Source organism: Staurois parvus, unplaced genomic scaffold (assembly GCF_062004578.1).
Source record: "Staurois parvus isolate SC_StPar_1 unplaced genomic scaffold, SC_StPar_1.0 ptg002416l, whole genome shotgun sequence".
NCBI lineage: Eukaryota > Metazoa > Chordata > Amphibia > Anura > Ranidae > Staurois > Staurois parvus.
Genome location: NW_028320212.1, coordinates 37575 through 59837, shown reverse-complemented (window position 1 = coordinate 59837; position 22263 = coordinate 37575). Strand labels below are relative to the sequence as shown.

At 54.9% G+C, this 22263-nt stretch overlaps 1 protein-coding gene across 1 annotated transcript in view; it reads right to left on the bottom strand.

The window, feature by feature from the left end:
• Positions 1–325: 325 nt before the first annotated feature.
• The window catches only part of LOC149430908 (disks large homolog 3-like), a gene marked incomplete at its 3' end in the record, with an annotated part of 39288 nt that continues 17350 nt past the window's right edge, over positions 326–22263 (bottom strand). The window contains exons 3-4 of the mRNA XM_089665931.1: positions 3069–3183; positions 326–502 (exon numbers count right to left, since the gene is read on the bottom strand). Coding sequence (XP_089522057.1) covers positions 326–502; positions 3069–3183 — 292 coding nt within the window. The remainder of the gene's footprint in view (positions 503–3068; positions 3184–22263) is intronic.

Below are 22263 nucleotides of genomic sequence, written 5' to 3'. Positions count from 1 at the left end.
GAAAAGAAAAAAAATAAAAAATGTGCTTGGGAAAAAAATCAAGCAAACAAAAAAAAAAACAAAAACAGACACTTGGAGGAAAAAACAAAAACATGTTGTTAGGCTCAGTGTGAATGGAACCTAAAAGTGGTTCCCCCTCTGTAGTGTAAGTTGCCTCCATCCACCCCTCCTCCGCACACCACTCACTTTTTTACATTTTTTCCCTGTAAGATGTTGGATTTGTAGAGCGGGAACATGAAAGCGGTTTTCCTACCTATGGGGGGGGGTAAATTCTGGGCCTCACTGAACCGGCACACATGACTTTGGTTGTGATGAAACCCTTTACCTCTTTTTACTGGGGATGACGCCGATCTGCTCGCTCTCCCCGTGGGGAGTCACCAGCCTGGCCTGCCACCATTCGTCGTCGGAGGCGTTGATCACATGCAGGATGTCCCCGTAGAAGAAGCTCAGTCCTTGACTCGGGAGGCAGCTGTCCCGGGAACGATCGTAATCGAAGAGCGCCCTGAGGAGGAGGAGATCGGCACAGAGATTCAGGAACATTCGCACACACACACTGAGCTGCGTATTTCATGGTCAAATTTCTCCCTCACTAGTTAAAAGGATGCAAAAGCTTAAAAAACAAACAAAAAAAAAAAACACACCGGGAAAAAAAACCAGAACACAAAAACAAAAAAAACAGAACGCCAGAAAAAACAAACAAAACAAAAAAAACAGAAGAAAAAGAAAAACAAAGAACACCAGAAAGAAAAGAAAAAAAAAAAAACAAACCCCTCCCCAAAAAAATACCAGAAAAAAACCCCCCAGAAACAAAAAAAAAAAAAAAAAAAAAAACACTGGAAAAAAAACCAGAACAAAAAAGACAAAAAACAAAAAAAAACAGAACACAAAAAAAAACAGAACAAAGAACACCAGAAAAAAAAAACAAAACAAACCCAGAAAAAAAAGAAAAACAAAAGAACACAAGAAAAAAAAAAAACAAAACAAACCCAGAAAAAAAAAACCCAGAAAAATAAACCAGAAAAAAAAAAAAAAAACAAAACAAAAAAAAAACCCAGAAAAAAAAAAAAAAAAAACAAGAAAAAGAAAACAAAACACCAGAAAGAAAAAAAACAAAAACGAAAAACCCCCTCCCTAAAAAAATACCAGAAAAAACAACAGAAAACAAAAAAATAGACCCCAGAAAAAAAAAAAATTAAAAAATAGAAAAAGTAAAAAAAAAAAAAAAAAAAAAAAAACACTGGAAAAAAAAACCAGAACAAAAAAAAGACAAAAACAGAAAACAAAAAAAAAAAAAAAAACAGAACAAAGAACACCAGAAAAAACAAACAAAAAAAACTGAAAAAAAAGCCACAAAAATACCAGAAAGAAAAAAAACAAAAAACAAAAAAAAACCCCAGAAAAACAAACAAAAAAAACCAGAACACAAAAAAAAAAAAAAAAAACACAGAACAAAGAACATTAGAAAAAACTAACAACAAAAATAAAGAAAAAGAAAAAACACCAGAAAGGAAAAAAAAAAAAAAAAACAAAAAAAAAAAAAACAGAGCCCCCCCCCCCAAAGATACCAGAAAAAAAAACCCAAAAAAACAGTGTAACCAGTTAAAAGCAAAACAAAAAAAAAGTAATGATAAATGTAGAGAAGTCAGGTGTCGCCTACAGAACATGCTACACGCGTGCTCCGTACGGGTCACCGCCTCCAGCATTGGGCTCCTCCTATCCATGTAGTGCGGGGTAATGTCTTTTCCTCTCTTTATGGTCTGTTCCCCTCCCCCCCCCCTCACTTTATGACGGATTTTTACTTGGAAATGCATTAAAACACCAACTTCCTGCCTCACCCTACAGAGCTCTATGCTGGCAGAGCCACGTAGCAGCCGCCCCCCCATATCACAGACTTGTATTGCAGAGAAGGGGGGTGGGGCAGGTCCGCCCACACACCAGATTTGGTGATGTCACTGCCATGCTTCTCCTTGCTGGAGAGGAAGCCGTACCTGAAGAGCCGCAGTGCAAGAACCTCCCCGCTTCCCCCATTCTGAAGACCTGTGCTCCCCCGCCTCTCTCATTACCCCCTTCGGTTATTAGATCACTGAGGTGCAAGGTGACCCGAGGAAGCAAAGCCCTGCGCTCCTCTACCAAGCAGGCCACTGCCACACGGAGACACGGTGCAGGAGAAGGCGTGGCGGGTCAGTAACGGGAAAATGTGGGAGCCCCAGGGACTACTGGTGACTATCCGTGCGTCCTGTGCTGGACTACAGGGATCAGCTCTTCTCTGCACTCCTATGACCAGGAACCAGAGCCGGTCCAGGCAGGGATCTGGACAACAATGTCGGGATCCCGCTCAGATTCCTGACAGACCGTTTCTGCCGCCACAGCCCGTCTTTTCGTTTCCGCCGCCACAGCCCCTCGTTTGCGTTTCCCGCCGCCAGAGGCCGTTTTTGCGTTTCCGCCACCACAGCCCGTTTTTTGCGTTTCCGCCGCCACAGCCTGTTTTTTGCGTTTCTGCCGCCACAGCCCCTCGTTTGCGTTTCCGCCGCCAGAGGCCGTTTCTGCCGCCAGAGGCCGTTTCTGCGTTTCCGCCGCCAGAGGCCGTATTTGCGTTTTCGCCGCCACAGCCCGTCTTTGCGTTTCCGCCGCCACAGCCCCTCGTTTGCGTTTCCGCCGCCAGAGGGCCGTTTCTGCGTTTCCGCCGCCAGAGGCCGTTTCTGCGTTTCCGCCGCCAGAGGCCGTTTCTGCGTTTCCGCCGCCAGAGGCCGTCTTTGCGTTTCCGCCGCCACAGCCCCGTCTTTGCGTTTTCGCCGCCACAGCCCGTCTTTGCGTTTTCGCCGCCACAGCCCCTTTTTGTGCTCCCGCCGCCAGAGTCTTTTTTTGCGTTTCCACCGCCAAATGCAAAAATGCCTCTGGCAGCGAAAGGGATAAAGGATAAGCCGGACACGCCCCTTCCTGACGAGCAGCCAATCGGTGCTCATTACACGGCAAGGTCTCTCCCCTCCCTGCTAGTCCTCGGGGGGCGGGGCAGCTCACAGGGCATACCCGGAACTCCACCATAAAACCCGGAAAGGTAAGGAACGTACCTGACATAGAGCGACCTCTTCTCACTGGTGCGCAAGGATCCGGATCCGGAGCTCATACTGCTGTTCATCATCTGCTCCCGCAAGTCATGGATTTTCGACTCAAACCGGCTGTACTCTACCGGAGAAAGAGAAATATATATTAGACGGACTGGCGGATTTAGATACACTAACAAACCGAAGCCAAACTCCGGATCTACTTCATAATCCGCTCCGGTTTTTGTTCCTTTCGGAGATAAAAAGGTTTTACATCAGTAAATAAAAGCTGATCGCTGTAAGCGCCCCCTGCTGGTGGGAAATGGTTTGTCCCATCCCTGTAATCGCTACATCTACAGGGCAGCTTGTTCTTTAGGGGGGGGGGGAAAACAACAGACTTACTGGCTGGATCACCAAATTTTGAAGCGCGGGCACGGCAGCCCATTGAGATGAGTGGATAGCCACGCCCACACAAATGCGAGCCGCGGCCCCAGTGTGAGCCGAGCATCAAAATCAGGGGATATTACACGGCCATCCAATGGGATACTGAGAAGCCGAGGATCCCAATACCAGGCCCAGCGAGGTCACGCGAGTACCAGGCCCAGCGAGGTCACGCGAGTACCAGGCCCAGCGAGGTCACGCGAGTACCAGGCCCAGCGAGGTCACGCGAGTACCAGGCCCAGCGAGGTCACGCGAGTACCAGGCCCAGCGAGGTCACGCGAGTACCAGGCCCAGCGAGGTCACGCGAGTACCAGGCCCAGCGAGGTCACGCGAGTACCAGGCCCAGCGAGGTCACGCGAGTACCAGGCCCAGCGAGGTCACGCGAGTACCAGGCCCAGCGAGGTCACGCGAGTACCAGGCCCAGCGAGGTCACGCGAGTACCAGGCCCAGCGAGGTCACGCGAGTACCAGGCCCAGCGAGGTCACGCGAGTACCAGGCCCAGCGAGGTCACGCGAGTACCAGGCCCAGCGAGGTCACGCGAGTACCAGGCCCAGCGAGGTCACGCGAGTACCAGGCCCAGCGAGGTCACGCGAGTACCAGGCCCAGCGAGGTCACGCGAGTACCAGGCCCAGCGAGGTCACGCGAGTACCAGGCCCAGCGAGGTCACGCGAGTACCAGGCCCAGCGAGGTCACGCGAGTACCAGGCCCAGCGAGGTCACGCGAGTACCAGGCCCAGCGAGGTCACGCGAGTACCAGGCCCAGCGAGGTCACGCGAGTACCAGGCCCAGCGAGGTCACGCGAGTACCAGGCCCAGCGAGGTCACGCGAGTACCAGGCCCAGCGAGGTCACGCGAGTACCAGGCCCAGCGAGGTCACGCGAGTACCAGGCCCAGCGAGGTCACGCGAGTACCAGGCCCAGCGAGGTCACGCGAGTACCAGGCCCAGCGAGGTCACGCGAGTACCAGGCCCAGCGAGGTCACGCGAGTACCAGGCCCAGCGAGGTCACGCGAGTACCAGGCCCAGCGAGGTCACGCGAGTACCAGGCCCAGCGAGGTCACGCGAGTACCAGGCCCAGCGAGGTCACGCGAGTACCAGGCCCAGCGAGGTCACGCGAGTACCAGGCCCAGCGAGGTCACGCGAGTACCAGGCCCAGCGAGGTCACGCGAGTACCAGGCCCAGCGAGGTCACGCGAGTACCAGGCCCAGCGAGGTCACGCGAGTACCAGGCCCAGCGAGGTCACGCGAGTACCAGGCCCAGCGAGGTCACGCGAGTACCAGGCCCAGCGAGGTCACGCGAGTACCAGGCCCAGCGAGGTCACGCGAGTACCAGGCCCAGCGAGGTCACGCGAGTACCAGGCCCAGCGAGGTCACGCGAGTACCAGGCCCAGCGAGGTCACGCGAGTACCAGGCCCAGCGAGGTCACGCGAGTACCAGGCCCAGCGAGGTCACGCGAGTACCAGGCCCAGCGAGGTCACGCGAGTACCAGGCCCAGCGAGGTCACGCGAGTACCAGGCCCAGCGAGGTCACGCGAGTACCAGGCCCAGCGAGGTCACGCGAGTACCAGGCCCAGCGAGGTCACGCGAGTACCAGGCCCAGCGAGGTCACGCGAGTACCAGGCCCAGCGAGGTCACGCGAGTACCAGGCCCAGCGAGGTCACGCGAGTACCAGGCCCAGCGAGGTCACGCGAGTACCAGGCCCAGCGAGGTCACGCGAGTACCAGGCCCAGCGAGGTCACGCGAGTACCAGGCCCAGCGAGGTCACGCGAGTACCAGGCCCAGCGAGGTCACGCGAGTACCAGGCCCAGCGAGGTCACGCGAGTACCAGGCCCAGCGAGGTCACGCGAGTACCAGGCCCAGCGAGGTCACGCGAGTACCAGGCCCAGCGAGGTCACGCGAGTACCAGGCCCAGCGAGGTCACGCGAGTACCAGGCCCAGCGAGGTCACGCGAGTACCAGGCCCAGCGAGGTCACGCGAGTACCAGGCCCAGCGAGGTCACGCGAGTACCAGGCCCAGCGAGGTCACGCGAGTACCAGGCCCAGCGAGGTCACGCGAGTACCAGGCCCAGCGAGGTCACGCGAGTACCAGGCCCAGCGAGGTCACGCGAGTACCAGGCCCAGCGAGGTCACGCGAGTACCAGGCCCAGCGAGGTCACGCGAGTACCAGGCCCAGCGAGGTCACGCGAGTACCAGGCCCAGCGAGGTCACGCGAGTACCAGGCCCAGCGAGGTCACGCGAGTACCAGGCCCAGCGAGGTCACGCGAGTACCAGGCCCAGCGAGGTCACGCGAGTACCAGGCCCAGCGAGGTCACGCGAGTACCAGGCCCAGCGAGGTCACGCGAGTACCAGGCCCAGCGAGGTCACGCGATTATGAGGGTGGGGGTGTCTCTGAGACCTGAGATCTTCACATTTGCTGTTGTGGGGCAACTGCCATTTATACACACAAACACTCTCTCAGTATATAGGAAAGTCGGTTCCCTCGCAGAGTGAACATCTGCTGCTGAGAAGAGCGATCTCCCCGACATTCCTCCTCATACAATCTACACGTCTCCTCCATAATCACCTCTTATTAATAGGCAGAACAGGCGAGGACTGTGCGGTGAGGAGGGCCCGGCCGAGCCACTCGTCTATGACCATACAAGGGCCACCATCTCCCATCTCTATATACAGCACGCAGATATTTATAGGGAGAGCCGAGGGGCCCCTAAATGTTTACATTGCTGGCAGGACGAGTGTGGGGGGGTTCAATCAAGAGGAAGCAAAACCGACGAGAGTTCCCCGAGTGCGAATATAGAGAAAATCTCTCGTACCGTCCCGCAGCCCCCCCGCCACGCGCCTCTCCCCCATACAGTCCCGCAGACCCCCCCCGCGTCTCCCCGTACCATCCCGCAGCCCCCCCGCCACGCGCCTCTCCCCCATACAGTCCCGCAGACCCCCCCGCGTCTCCCCGTACCGTCCCGCAGCCCCCCCGCCACGCGCCTCTCCCCCATACAGTCCCGCAGACCCCCCCGCGTCTCCCCGTACCGTCCCGCAGCCCCCCCGCCACGCGCCTCTCCCCCATACAGTCCCGCAGACCCCCACGCGTCTCCCCCTACAGTCCCGCAGACCCCCCCGCGTCTCCCCGCACCGTTCCACAGACCCCACCGCGTCTCCCCGTACCGTCCCACAGACCCCCCCGCGTCTCCCCGTACCGTCCCACAGACCCCCCCGCACCGATCCGCAGACCCCCACGCATCTCCCCCTACAGTCCCACAGACCCCCCCGCACCATTCCACAGACCCCCACGCGTCTCCCCCTACAGTCCCACAGACCCCCCCCCGCGTCTCCTCGTACCGTCCCACAGACCCCCCCGCGTCTCCCCGTACCGTCCCACAGACCCCCCCCCCCCGCGTCTCCCCGTACCGTCCCACAGACCCCCCCGCGTCTCCCCGTACCATCCCACAGACCCCCCCGCGTCTCCCCGTACCATCCCACAGACCCCCCCGCGTCTCCCCGTACCGTCCCACAGACCCCCCCCGCACCGTTCCGCAGACCCCCCCGCGTCTCCCTGTACCGTCCCACAGACCCCCCCGCGTCTCCTATATACCTGATGTCTCCCATACAGTCCCACAGACCCCACGTCTCCCCGTACCGTCCCACAGACCCCCCCGCACCATTCCACAGACCCCCACGCGTCTCCCCCTACAGTCCCACAGACCCCCCCGCGTCTCCCCGTACCGTCCCACAGACCCCCCCCCCCCCGCGTCTCCTCGTACCGTCCCACAGACCCCCCCCCCCACGTCTCCCCGTACCGTCCCACAGACCCCCCCGCACCATTCCACAGACCCCCACGCGTCTCCCCCTACAGTCCCACAGACCCCCCCGCGTCTCCTCGTACCGTCCCACAGACCCCCCCAACGTCTCCCCGTACCGTCCCACAGACCCCCCCCCCCGCGTCTCCCCGTACCGTCCCACAGACCCCCCCGCGTCTCCCCGTACCGTCCCACAGACCCCCCCGCGTCTCCCCGTACCGTCCCACAGACCCCCCCCCCCGCACCGTTCCGCAGACCCCCCCGCGTCTCCCTGTACCGTCCCACAGACCCCCCCCCGCGTCTCCCCGTACCGTCCCACAGACCCCCCCGCGTCTCCTATATACCTGATGTCTCCCATACAGTCCCACAGACCCCCCCCCCCGCGTCTCCCCGTACCGTCCCACAGACCCCAGGTTTCCTATATACCTGATGTCTCCCGTACAGTCCCAAAGACCCCGCGCCACCCATACAGTCCCACAGACCCCATGCCTGCCACCATGGGCAAGACCAAAGAGCTGTCAAAGGACGTCAGGGACCAGACTGTAGACCTGCACAAGGCTGGACTGGGCTACAAGCCCATCAGCCAGAAGCTTGGTGAGACGGAGACAACTGATGGAGCGATTATTCGCAAATGGAAGAAATACAAAGTGCCCATCGATCGTCCTCCTCGGTCTGGAGTTCCATGTAAGATTTCACTTCGTGGGGTGAGGATGGTCAGGAGAAAAGTGAGGGAACAGCCAAGAACTACACGGGAGGAGCTTGTGAAGGATCTCAAGGCAGTTGGGACCACAGTCACCAAACAAACCATTGGTAACAATACACCACCATGGACTGAAATCCTGCAGCTCCCGCAAGGTCCCCCTCCTCAAGAAGGTACATGTACGGGCCCGTCTGAAGTTTGCCAATGAAGAAGGATTGGGAGAAAGTTCTGTGGTCAGATGGGACCAAAATTGAGCTCTTTGGCATCAACTCGCTGTGTTTAGAGGAAGAGAAATGCTGACTATGACCCTAAGAACACCATCCCTACGGTCAAACATGGAGGTGGAAACATTCTGCTTTGGGGCTGTTTCTCCGCTGAAGGTACAGGCCGACTTTGCAGCATTGAGGGGCCAAGTATTGTAAAATCTTGGATGAGAACCTTCTTCCCTCAGCCAGAACACTGAAGATGGGTTGTGGATGGGTCTTCCAGCATGACAATGACCCAAAACACACGGCCAAGGCAACAAAGGAGTGACTCCAAAAGACATTAAGGTCCTGGAATGGCCTAGTTGGTCTCCAGACCTTAATCCTATAGAAAATGTATGGAGGGGGGTGAAACTTCGAGTTGCCAAGCAACAGCCAAGGAACCACAAGGTTTAGAGAAGATCTGTAAAGAAGAGTGGACCAAAATCCCTCCTGAGATGTGTGCAAACCTGGGAACCTCCACCAACTACAAGGAGCGTCTCACCTCTGTGCTCACCAACAAGGGTTCCTCCACCAACTACAAGGAACGTCTCACCTCTGTGCTCACCAACAAGGGTTCCTCCACCAACAAGAAACGTCTCACCTCTGTGCTCACCAACAAGGGTTCCTCCGCCAACTACAAGGAACGTCTCACCTCTGTGCTCGCCAACATGGGTTCCTCCACCAACAAGAAACGTCTCACCTCTGTGCTCACCAACAAGGTATCCTCCACCAACTACAAGGAACGTCTCACCTCTGTGCTCGCCAGCAAGGGTTCCTCCACCAACTACAAGGAACGTCTCACCTCTGTGCTCACCAAGGGTTCCTCCACCAACTACAAGACACGTCTCACCTCTGTGCTCGCCAGCAAGGGTTCCTCCACCAACTACAAGGAACGTCTCACCTCTGTGCTCACCAACAAGGTATCCTCCACCAACTACAAGACACGTCTCACCTCTGTGCTCGCCAACAAGGGTTCCTCCACCAACAAGAAACGTCTCACCTCTGTGCTCACCAACAAGGGTTCCTCCACCAACTACAAGGAACGTCTCACCTCTGTGCTTGCCAACAAGGGTTCCTCCATCAACAAGAAACGTCTGACCTCTGTGCTCACCAACAAGGGTTCCTCCACCAACTACAAGGAACGTCTCACCTCTGTGCTCACCAACAAGGTTCCTCCACCAACTACAAGGAACGTCTCACCTCTGTGCTCACCAACAAGGTATCCTCCACCAACTACAAGAAACGTCTCACCTCTGTGCTCACCAACAAGGGTTCCTCCCCCAACTACAAGGAACGTCTCACCTCTGTGCTCGCCAACAAGGGTTCCTCCACCAACTACAAGGAACATCTCACCTCTGTGCTCGCCAACAAGGGTTTCTCTACCAACAAGAAACGTCTCACCTCTGTGCTCACCAACAAGGGTTCCTCCACCAACTACAAGGAACGTCTCACCTCTGTGCTCGCCAACAAGGGTTTCTCTACCAACAAGAAACGTCTCACCTCTGTGCTCACCAACAAGGGTTCCTCCCCCAACTACAAGGAACGTCTCACCTCTGTGCTCGCCAACAAGGGTTCCTCCACCAACTACAAGGAACATCTCACCTCTGTGCTCGCCAACAAGGGTTTCTCTACCAACAAGAAACGTCTCACCTCTGTGCTCACCAACAAGGGTTCCTCCACCAACTACAAGGAACGCCTCACCTCTGTGCTCACCAACAAGGGTTCCTCCACCAACTAAAAGAAACGTCTCACCTCTATGCTCGCCAACAAGGGTTCCTCCACCAACTACAAGAAACGTCTCACCTCTGTGCTCACCAACAAGGGTTCCTCCACCAACTACAAGGAACGTCTCACCTCTGTGCTCGCCAACAAGGGTTCCTCCACCAACAAGAAACGTCTCACCTCTGTGCTCGCCAACAAGGGTTCCTCCACCAACTACAAGAAACGTCTCACCTCTGTGCTCACCAACAAGGGTTCCTCCACCAACTACAAGGAACATCTCACCTCTGTGCTCGCCAACAAGGGTTCCTCCACCAACTACAAGAAAGGTCTCACCTCTGTGCTCTCCAACAAGGGTTCCTCCACCAACTACAAGGAACGTCTCACCTCTGTGCTCACCAACAAGGGTTCCTCCACCAACTACAAGGAACGTCTGACCTCTGTGCTCGCCAACAAGGGTTCCTCCACCAACTACAAGGAACGTCTCACCTCTGTGCTCCCCAACAAGGGTTCCTCCACCAACTACAAGGAACGTCTCACCTCTGTGCTCACCAACAAGGGTTCCTCCACCAACTACAAGGAACGTCTCACCTCTGAGCTCACCAACAAGGGTTCCTCCACCAACTACAAGGAACGTCTCACCTCTGTGCTCGCCAACAAGGGTTCCTCCACCAATTACAAGGAACGTCTCACCTCTGTGCTCGCTAACAAGGGTTCCTCCACCAATTACAAGGAACGTCTCACCTCTGCGCTCGCCAACAAGGGTTCCTCCACCAACTACAAGGAACGTCTCACCTCTGTGCTCACCAACAAGGGTTCCTCTACCAACTACAAGGAACGTCTTACCTCTGTGCTCACCAACAAGGGTTCCTCCACCAACTACAAGGAACGTCTGACCTCTTTGCTCACCAACAAGGGTTCCTCCACCAACTACAAGGAACGTCTGACCTCTTTGCTCACCAACAAGGGTTCCTCCACCAACTACAAGGAACGTCTGACCTCTGTGCTCTCCAACAAGGGTTCCTCCCCCAACTACAAGGAACGTCTGACCTCTGTGCTCGCCAACAAGGGTTCCTCCACCAATTACAAGGAACGTCTCACCTCTGTGCTCTCCAACAAGTGTTCCTCCCCCAACTACAAGGAACGTCTCACCTCTGTGCTCACCAACAAGGGTTCCTCCACCAACTACAAGGAACGTCTGACCTCTTTGCTCACCAACAAGGGTTCCTCCACCAACTACAAGGAACGTCTCACCTCTGTGCTCACCAACAAGGGTTCCTCTACCAACTACAAGGAACGTCTTACCTCTGTGCTCACCAACAAGGGTTCCTCCACCAACTACAAGGAACGTCTGACCTCTGTGCTCACCAACAAGGGTTCCTCCACCAACTACAAGGAACGTCTGACCTCTGTGCTCACCAACAAGGGTTCCTCCCCAACTACAAGGAACGTCTCACCTCTGTGCTCGCCAACAAGGGTTCCTCCACCAATTACAAGGAACGTCTCACCTCTGTGCTCTCCAACAAGGGTTCCTCCCCCAACTACAAGGAACGTCTCACCTCTGTGCTCTCCAACAAGTGTTCCTCCCCCAACTACAAGGAACGTCTCACCTCTGTGCTCGCCAACAAGGGTTCCTCCACCAACTACAAGGAACATCTCACCTCTGTGCTCACCAACATGGGTTCCTCCGCCAACTACAAGGAACGTCTCACCTCTGTGCTCCCCAACAAGGGTTCCTCCACCAACAAGAAACGTCTCACCTCTGTGCTCACCAACAAGGTATCCTCCACCAACTACAAGGAACGTCTCACCTCTGTGCTCGCCAACAAGGGTTCCTCCACCAACAAGAAACGTCTCACCTCCGTGCTCACCAACAAGGGTTCCTCCACCAACTACAAGAAACGTCTCACCTCTGTGCTTCCCAACAAGGGTTCCTCCACCAACTACAAGGAACGTCTCACCTCTGTGCTCGCTAACAAGGGTTCCTCCACCAATTACAAGGAACGTCTCACCTCTGCGCTCGCCAACAAGGGTTCCTCCACCAACTACAAGGAACGTCTGACCTCTGTGCTCGCCAACAAGGGTTCCTCCACCAACTACAAGGAACGTCTGACCTCTGTGCTCGCCAACAAGGGTTCCTCCACCAACTACAAGGAACGTCTCACCTCTGTGCTCCCCAACAAGGGTTCCTCCACCAACTACAAGGAACGTCTCACCTCTGTGCTCACCAACAAGGGTTCCTCCACCAACTACAAGGAACGTCTCACCTCTGAGCTCACCAACAAGGGTTCCTCCACCAACTACAAGGAACGTCTCACCTCTGTGCTCGCTAACAAGGGTTCCTCCACCAATTACAAGGAACGTCTCACCTCTGTGCTCGCTAACAAGGGTTCCTCCACCAATTACAAGGAACGTCTCACCTCTGCGCTCGCCAACAAGGGTTCCTCCACCAACTACAAGGAACGTCTCACCTCTGTGCTCACCAACAAGGGTTCCTCTACCAACTACAAGGAACGTCTTACCTCTGTGCTCACCAACAAGGGTTCCTCCACCAACTACAAGGAACGTCTGACCTCTTTGCTCACCAACAAGGGTTCCTCCACCAACTACAAGGAACGTCTGACCTCTTTGCTCACCAACAAGGGTTCCTCCACCAACTACAAGGAACGTCTGACCTCTGTGCTCTCCAACAAGGGTTCCTCCCCCAACTACAAGGAACGTCTCACCTCTGTGCTCGCCAACAAGGGTTCCTCCACCAATTACAAGGAACGTCTCACCTCTGTGCTCTCCAACAAGTGTTCCTCCCCCAACTACAAGGAACGTCTCACCTCTGTGCTCACCAACAAGGGTTCCTCCACCAACTACAAGGAACGTCTGACCTCTTTGCTCACCAACAAGGGTTCCTCCACCAACTACAAGGAACGTCTCACCTCTGTGCTCACCAACAAGGGTTCCTCTACCAACTACAAGGAACGTCTTACCTCTGTGCTCACCAACAAGGGTTCCTCCACCAACTACAAGGAACGTCTGACCTCTTTGCTCACCAACAAGGGTTCCTCCACCAACTACAAGGAACGTCTGACCTCTGTGCTCACCAACAAGGGTTCCTCCCCCAACTACAAGGAACGTCTCACCTCTGTGCTCGCCAACAAGGGTTCCTCCACCAATTACAAGGAACGTCTCACCTCTGTGCTCTCCAACAAGGGTTCCTCCCCCAACTACAAGGAACGTCTCACCTCTGTGCTCTCCAACAAGTGTTCCTCCCCCAACTACAAGGAACGTCTCACCTCTGTGCTCGCCAACAAGGGTTCCTCCACCAACTACAAGGAACATCTCACCTCTGTGCTCACCAACATGGGTTCCTCCGCCAACTACAAGGAACGTCTCACCTCTGCGCTCCCCAACAAGGGTTCCTCCACCAACAAGAAACGTCTCACCTCTGTGCTCACCAACAAGGTATCCTCCACCAACTACAAGGAACGTCTCACCTCTGTGCTCGCCAACAAGGGTTCCTCCACCAACAAGAAACGTCTCACCTCCGTGCTCACCAACAAGGGTTCCTCCACCAACTACAAGAAACGTCTCACCTCTGTGCTTCCCAACAAGGGTTCCTCCACCAACTACAAGGAACGTCTCACCTCTGTGCTCGCTAACAAGGGTTCCTCCACCAATTACAAGGAACGTCTCACCTCTGCGCTCGCCAACAAGGGTTCCTCCACCAACTACAAGGAACGTCTGACCTCTGTGCTCTCCAACAAGGGTTCCTCCACCAACTACAAGGAACGTCTCACCTCTGTGCTCACCAACAAGGGTTCCTCTACCAACTACAAGGAACGTCTTACCTCTGTGCTCACCAACAAGGGTTCCTCCACCAACTACAAGGAACGTCTGACCTCTTTGCTCACCAACAAGGGTTCCTCCACCAACTACAAGGAACGTCTCACCTCTGTGCTCACCAACAAGGGTTCCTCTACCAACTACAAGGAACGTCTTACCTCTGTGCTCACCAACAAGGGTTCCTCCACCAACTACAAGGAACGTCTGACCTCTTTGCTCACCAACAAGGGTTCCTCCACCAACTACAAGGAACATCTCACCTCTGTGCTCACCAACAAGGGTTCCTCCACCAACTACAAGGAACGTCTGACCTCTGTGCTCTCCAACAAGGGTTCCTCCCCCAACTACAAGGAACGTCTCACCTCTGTGCTCGCCAACAAGGGTTCCTCCACCAATTACAAGGAACGTCTCACCTCTGTGCTCTCCAACAAGGGTTCCTCCCCTAACTACAAGGAACGTCTCACCTCTGTGCTCTCCAACAAGTGTTCCTCCCCCAACTACAAGGAACGTCTCACCTCTGTGCTCGCCAACAAGGGTTCCTCCACCAACTACAAGGAACATCTCACCTCTGTGCTCACCAACATGGGTTCCTCCGCCAACTACAAGGAACGTCTCACCTCTGTGCTCACCAACAAGGGTTCCTCCACCAACAAGAAACGTCTCACGTCTGTGCTCACCAACAAGGTATCCTCCACCAACTACAAGGAACGTCTCACCTCTGTGCTCGCCAACAAGGGTTCCTCCACCAACAAGAAACGTCTCACCTCCGTGCTCACCAACAAGGGTTCCTCCACCAACTACAAGAAACGTCTCACCTCTGTGCTTCCCAACAAGGGTTCCTCCACCAACTACAAGGAACATCTCACCTCTGTGCTCGCCAACAAGGGTTCCTCCACCAACTACAAGAAAGGTCTCACCTCTGTGCTCTCCAACAAGGGTTCCTCCACCAACTACAAGAAAGGTCTCACCTCTGTGCTCTCCAACAAGGGTTCCTCCACCAACTACAAGGAACGTCTCACCTCTGTGCTCACCAACAAGGGTTCCTCCACCAACTACAAGGAACGTCTGACCTCTGTGCTCGCCAACTAGGGTTCCTCCACCAACTACAAGGAACGTCTCACCTCTGTGCTCACCAACAAGGGTTCCTCCACCAACTACAAGGAACGTCTCACCTCTGAGCTCACCAACAAGGGTTCCTCCACCAACTACAAGAAACGTCTCACCTCTGTGCTCGCTAACAAGGGTTCCTCCACCAATTACAAGGAACGTCTCACCTCTACGCTTGCCAACAAGGGTTCCTCCACCAATTACAAGGAACGTCTCACCTCTACGCTTGCCAACAAGGGTTCCTCCACCAACTACAAGGAACGTCTGACCTCTGTGCTCTCCAACAAGGGTTCCTCCACCAACTACAAGGAACGTCTCACCTCTGTGCTCGCCAACAAGGGTTCCTCCACCAACTACAAGGAACGTCTCACCTCTGTGCTCGCCAACAAGGGTTCCTCCACCAAGCCATGTTTTGCTCGGGGATCAAATACTTATTTTACTCCCTGAACTGCAACTCCATTTATAACATTTGTATTGTTTTTTTTCTGGATTTTGGTTGATTTTCTGGATTTTGGTTGATTTTCTGTCTGTATCATTTAAATTTCACCTATGATAGAAACAATCGACCCCTCATTTCTGTGTAAGTGGGCGAACCCACACAATCTGCAGGGGGTCAAACGGGTGCGGAAATTTTTTTTTAACAAACTACTTGTCCGGGGACTAAATCAGGGTCCCAATTTACTTGTCCTGATAAAAAAAAAAAAAAAAAGTGTGTATGTTTTTTCTACATGTGCCCCCCCCCTCCGCCCACGCGTGGGTTAGCTCACCGTTTCCAACCTAAGAATAAATTAAAAAATACTTTTAAACACATAATTTTAGGGCACAAAGACGTGTCCCCCAATATAAGAGGATGAGGTTGTGCCCAGGAAGTAGCACCCAACATGTCCAGGCTGACAACTACGTGTGCCCGAGAAACGGTGACACTACCCTACATGCTCCATAGGTGGCGCTTTAAAAGCCCCTCCAAAGTCATCAGTGTAGAGGTAGTTGAGAACAATGGGGGGGGGGGGGGGGAGGGGGGGAGGTGCACACAGCAATAAAAACCTGACAGAGGGTCTTCCCCTGAGAAAAAAATAAGCTCCGCCTTCACATATCACCAAGATTTATTTTTGGATGAAGGATCTCCACCCCACCCAGCAGCCCAATCCTTCTGAGTGAAGACCAGAGTCATGCAACCCGCTTCCTGGCAGCCCAGGGAGTCAGGGACCCGCCCCCTGGAGGAGGTCATCAAGCCCCTGTACAGGTCATGTATGTCCATCTTCTAAATAACACGCAATTCACTACCGAGGAATGTCAGACGTCAGGCGAGTCCAGGAACGATCCCCGGGAGAAGATGGGAGTCATTGTCCCCACACTGGGAGAAGATGGGAGTCATTGTCCCCACACTGGGAGAAGATGGGAGTCATTGTCCCCACACTGGGAGAAGATGGGAGTCATTGTCCCCACACTGGGAGAAGATGGGAGTCATTGTCCCCACACTGGGAGAAGATGGGAGTCATTGTCCCCACACTGGGAGAAGATGGGAGTCATTGTCCCCACACTGGGAGAAGATGGGAGTCATTGTCCCCACACTGGGAGAAGATGGGAGTCATTGTCCCCACATTACATCCACATATGGAGGCAGAATCCACAACTGAACCAGATCCACCCAGAGAGCAACCCACCGCCCCTGCGCAGAGGGAGCCCCCCACGAGACACCCGCCGCCGCGCAGAGGGAGCCCCCCCGCGAGACACCCGCCGCCGCGCAGAGGGAGCCCCCCCGCGAGACACCCGCCGCCGCGCAGAGGGAGCCCCCCCGCGAGACACCCGCCGCCGCGCAGAGGGAGCCCCCCCGCGAGACACCCGCCGCCGCGCAGAGGGAGCCCCCCGCGAGACACCCGCCGCCGCGCAGAGGGAGCCCCCCCGCGAGACACCCGCCGCCGCGCAGAGGGAGCCCCCCGCGAGACACCCGCCGCCGCGCAGAGGGAGCCCCCCGCGAGACACCCGCCGCCGCGCAGAGGGAGCCCCCCGCGAGACACCCGCCGCCGCGCAGAGGGAGCCCCCCGCGAGACACCCGCCGCCGCGCAGAGGGAGCCCCCCGCGAGACACCCGCCGCCGCGCAGAGGGAGCCCCCCGCGAGACACCCGCCGCCGCGCAGAGGGAGCCCCCCGCGAGACACCCGCCGCCGCGCAGAGGAAGCCCCCCGCGAGACACCCGCCGCCGCGCAGAGGGAGCCCGCATTACCCTTCACAGACCCCCCCCGTCACCCACTGTACCCCCACATTACCCTCCACACACCCTCATCATCCACTAAACCCCCAACAGACCCTCCTATCACCATATCACTGACTCTGCTCCCCATAGACCCCCCCAGAATACCCATCAACTGTACCCCCTTAGACAACCCCCCCGTGACCCACTGTACCCCCACAATCACACCCCTCCCTTATCCTTCACAGACCCCCTGCCACCCCAAAACTGTCACCTACTTTATCCCCCACCTATTGTACCCCCCAACATACCCCCCCTCCCGTCGCCTACTGTACCCCCAACATACCCCCCCCACCATCGCCTACTGTACCCCCAACATACCCCCCCACCATCGTCTACTGTACCCCCAACATACCCCCCCACCATCGCCTACTGTACCCCCAACATACCCCCCCCACCATCGCCTACTGTACCCCCAACATACCCCCCCCCACCATCGCCTACTGTACCCCCAACATACCCCCCCACCATCGCCTACTGTACCCCCAACATACCCCCCCAGTCGCCTACTGTACCCCCAACATACCCCCCCATCACCCACTGTACCCCCTGACACCTCCAGTCACTGACTGCTACCCATTGCCCCCCCTGTACCCCCACACAGACCCATCACCAACTGTGCCCCCCCCAGACACCCACATTTCCCCCTCTGTCACCCACTGTGCCCCACCCCCGGCACTGCCCCTCCCCCCGGGTGTACCTCAGGTGGTTCTCTCAGGTACAGCCGGATAGGTGACTCCTCTGCCGCCGCCCCCCGGGATTATAGGGATCGATATGGGGGGGGTGGGGGGGGGGGAGACAGCGAAGACCCAGCCCCCGTCAGTTCTTCTCACCTTCCCGGTCGCCCTCCTCTCCCTCTGCAGACACCGAAACCTGAATAATCCCCGCCCCTTCCGGTAAAGCCTGTTCCAGCCAATCAGAGTCTTCCGAAGTCAGTCCACCACTCACAGCGCTCCCTCCCCCTGCCGGCCAATAACAAAGGCATCGTTCGTGGCCGACCAATCAGAGCGCACGGTTTTCCCGCCCACTTCTCCTTCAGGACGGCTCGAAAAAAGAAAGATAAACCGGCTGACCAATCCCCGCCGAGCGCTCTGGGTGCGAAGCCCCGCCCACTCCCCCACCGCCTCAGGTAGGGCAGAGGTGACCGGGGATACCGGTCGGTGCAGATATCGGGCGGTACAAGTCCAGACATATGAAAAGTAACAAAATATTCTCCGTGATCGCCTTATATCGGCCGTGTGATGGGGAGTCCGGAGGAGCGGAGCGGGTTTGGGCAAAATCACTTCTGACCAATAGGATGAGAAAGAAGAATCATGTGACTTCAATGGCGGCACTCTGAGCTGGGAGTACCTATGTCTGAGCTCCTCCCAAATACTGGGCTCCGCCCATATACAGAGCTCCTCCCACATACTGAACTTCTACATACTGAACTCCTCCCACATACTGAACTTTTCCATACTGAACTCCTCCCACATACTGAACTTTTCCATACTGAACTCCTCCCACATACTGAACTTTTCCATACAGAGCTCCTCCCACATACTGAACTTTTCCATACAGAGCTCCTCCCACATACTGAACTTTTCCATACAGAGCTCCTCCCACATACTGAACTTTTCCATACTGAACTCCTCCCACATACTGAACTTTTACATACTGAACTCCTCCCACATACTGAACTTTTACATACTGAACTCCTCCCACATACTGAACTTTTCCATACAGAGCTCCTCCCACATACTGAACTTTTCCATACAGAGCTCCTCCCACATACTGAACTTTTCCATACAGAGCTCCTCCCACATACTGAACTTTTCCATACAGAGCTCCTCCCACATACTGAACTTTTCCATACAGAGCTCCTCCCACATACTGAACTTTTCCATACAGAGCTCCTCCCACATACTGAACTTTTCCATACAGAGCTCCTCCCACGTACTGAACTTTTCCATACAGAGCTCCTCCCACGTACTGAACTTTTCCATACAGAGCTCCTCCCACATACTGAACTTTTCCATACAGAGCTCCTCCCACAGACTGAACTTTTCCATACAGAGCTCCTCCCACATACTGAACTTTTCCATACAGAGCTCCTCCCACATACTGAACTTTTCCATACAGAGCTCCTCCCACATACTGAACTTTTCCATACAGAGCTCCTCCCACAGAGCTCCTCCCACATACTGAACTCCTTCCACATACTGGGATTATCCCATTTACTGAGCTCCTCCCACATACAGAGATTCTACATACTGAACTCCTCCCACTTACTGAGCTTCTCCCACATACTGAGATTATCCCATCTACTGAGCTCCTCCTACATATAGAGTTCCTCCCACATACTGAACTCCTCCCAAATACTGGGATTATCCTACATACTGAGCTCCTCCTACATACTGATTCTCCCACATACTGAGCTCCTCCTACATACAGAGATTCTCCTATACTGATCTCCTCCCACATACTGATCTCTTTATATATACACCCATATACCGGTCTTTTTATATATTGAGCTCCTCCCACATCCTGAGCCATACTGGGCTCGTCCCATATGCAGAGCTCCTCCTACATACCGAGCTCCTCCCAAACAGAGAGATGGGGTCACCATCTACTCCCCGGACTGACATGGCGGCTCATAGAGGACACCATTGTGTATTTTGGGTTTTATTTCCATCACCCAGAGAGCGACATGAGCTGGAGGGTGTCAGAACCATCGCTGACAGGACGACAACCAACAGGAGGAAAATACAAATCTCAAGAGGAGCTAAGAATGGAGATCAACAAGATCCAACACCGAACCAGGAGCACCGGACCAGGAGCACCGGACCAGGAGCACCTGTCAGGGCAGGAGCTGAGGAACGGACAGGCAGGCCTAACAATGTAACGCACTGGCTGACGACAACCACCACCCACAGACCGAAGTCCCTCAGGGCGCGGAGTCTAAGTCCCAGGCTGCCCTTCACCAGGGCCCCTGATGGTGGGGATGGACTTGACGCAGCCAGGAACCAGGTCGCGGCCCCCGAGACACCTCAGCTGCGGTAATGGCCGCCGCCAATGGCGTGTAGCTGGTGGAAGAGACAAAAGAGTAGTCAGACAAGCCGGGGTCAACAACAACAGGACAAAACAGTACAGGACAGCAGACGAGAATCACAGGTCACGAGCCGGGTTCAGCAACAGAGGGTCAGATCAAAGGAGAATACAAAGAATAGTCAAGTCACAAGCCGAATCAGATACCAGGAGAGTCACGAGAGTCAGAACACAGTAATAGCAACACAAAGACACAAGATACAAGTGCAAAGAGCATGTGCGGGCCACAGGCTTATATGTCATCAGCCACACCCCTCTGGGGGATGGACCACAGAAACCTGAAGGCATAAAAGGGCTCCCATCATGCACAGCAGAATCCAAGATGGACACCAGCACATGAAGTAACATAACCACAGGGAAAAGGTAGGACCTTGACAGCACCGGACCAGGAGCACCGGACCAGGAGCACCGGACCAGGAGCACCGGACCAGGAGCACCGGACCAGGAGCACCAGACCAGGAGCACCAGACCAGGAACACCAGACCAGGAGCACCGTTCTAGGAGCACCAAATCAAGAACACCAGACCAGGAATAGCAAGCACCCCCAGACCAGGTACACCAAGACAAGAACACCAGACTAGGAATACTAGACCAAGAACCACAGAACTGGTACATCAGACCAGGAAGACTTTCCCAGGACCAGGAATACCATTTCAAAAACAGACCAGGAATACCAGACCAGGAACGCCAGACCAGGAACGCCAGACCAGGAATGCCAGATGAGGAAAACCAGACCAGGAATGCCAGATGAGGAACACCAGACCAGGAATGCCAGACCAGGAATGCCAGATGAGGAACACCAGACCAGGAATGCCAGACCAGGAATGCCAGACCAGGAATGCCAGATGAGGAAAACCAGACCAGGAATTCCAGACCAGGAATGCCAGATGAGGAAAACCAGACCAGGAATGCCAGATGAGGAAAACCAGACCAGGAATGCCAGATGAGGAAAACCAGACCAGGAATGCCAGATGAGGAACACCAGACCAGGAATGCCAGACCAGGAATGCCAGACCAGGAATGCCAGACCAGGAATGCCAGATGTGGAACACCAGACCAGGAATGCCAGACCAGGAATAGCATATCAAAAACACAGACAAGGAATACCAAAAAAACCCCAGACCAGGTACACCAAGACAAGAACACCAGACTAGGAATACTAGACCAAGAACCACAGAACTAGTACATCAGACCAGGAAGACTTTCCCAGGACCAGGAATACCATTTCAAAAACATAGACCAGGAACACCAGACCAGGAATACCAGGCCAACAACAACCCATGAAGAACACAGATTAGAGACACCAGACCAGGAACACTGTACTAGGAACACCAAATCAAAAACACAGACTGGAAACACCAGAAAACCAACAAACAAGGAATACAGGACCAGGTACACCGAACCAAAAACACAGACCAGGTACGCCCAGACCAGAAACACTGTACCTGAAGTACCCAACCAGGAACACCAAGTCAAGAACACTATACCAGGAGGACCAGACTGAACACCAGACGAGGAATACCAGACATGGAATACTGGAGCAGGAACAGGACTGGAGCAGGAAGCCGCAAGGCTTCGCTGCTAATTTCCCTTAGTCAAGATGGCGGCGCCAGCACCTGACAGCCGATTGAAGAATTGTCTCGGGGTGAGGACACCGCTGGATCCCTGGACAGGTAAGCGCCCTAATATTAAACGTCAGCAGCCACAATATTTACAGCTGTAGACTTTACATTTTTGGGAGGTTGGGGGGGAGGGGGCGGCGTAATGGCAAGGTTACCCCCACACTAAACAGGTCCATTATGGGAATGAAAAACTGGGGAGATTTCCCTCCACTTCCTGTCCCATAGCCGCAACAGGAAGTGAGATCATCTCTACAAATTAAAATAACTTCCTTGGGGTCCCCCCAGGTGTCCGGGACGAATGTCCCCATTGGAAGGATTTCCCTTCGATCACTTTTCTGGGGTCAACCCAAAATTTGGGGTTATCTTTCACTTTCAGCAATGGTAAACAGGATAGATTACGGGAGGGGGGGAGGGGATCTCCCTAGCGGGG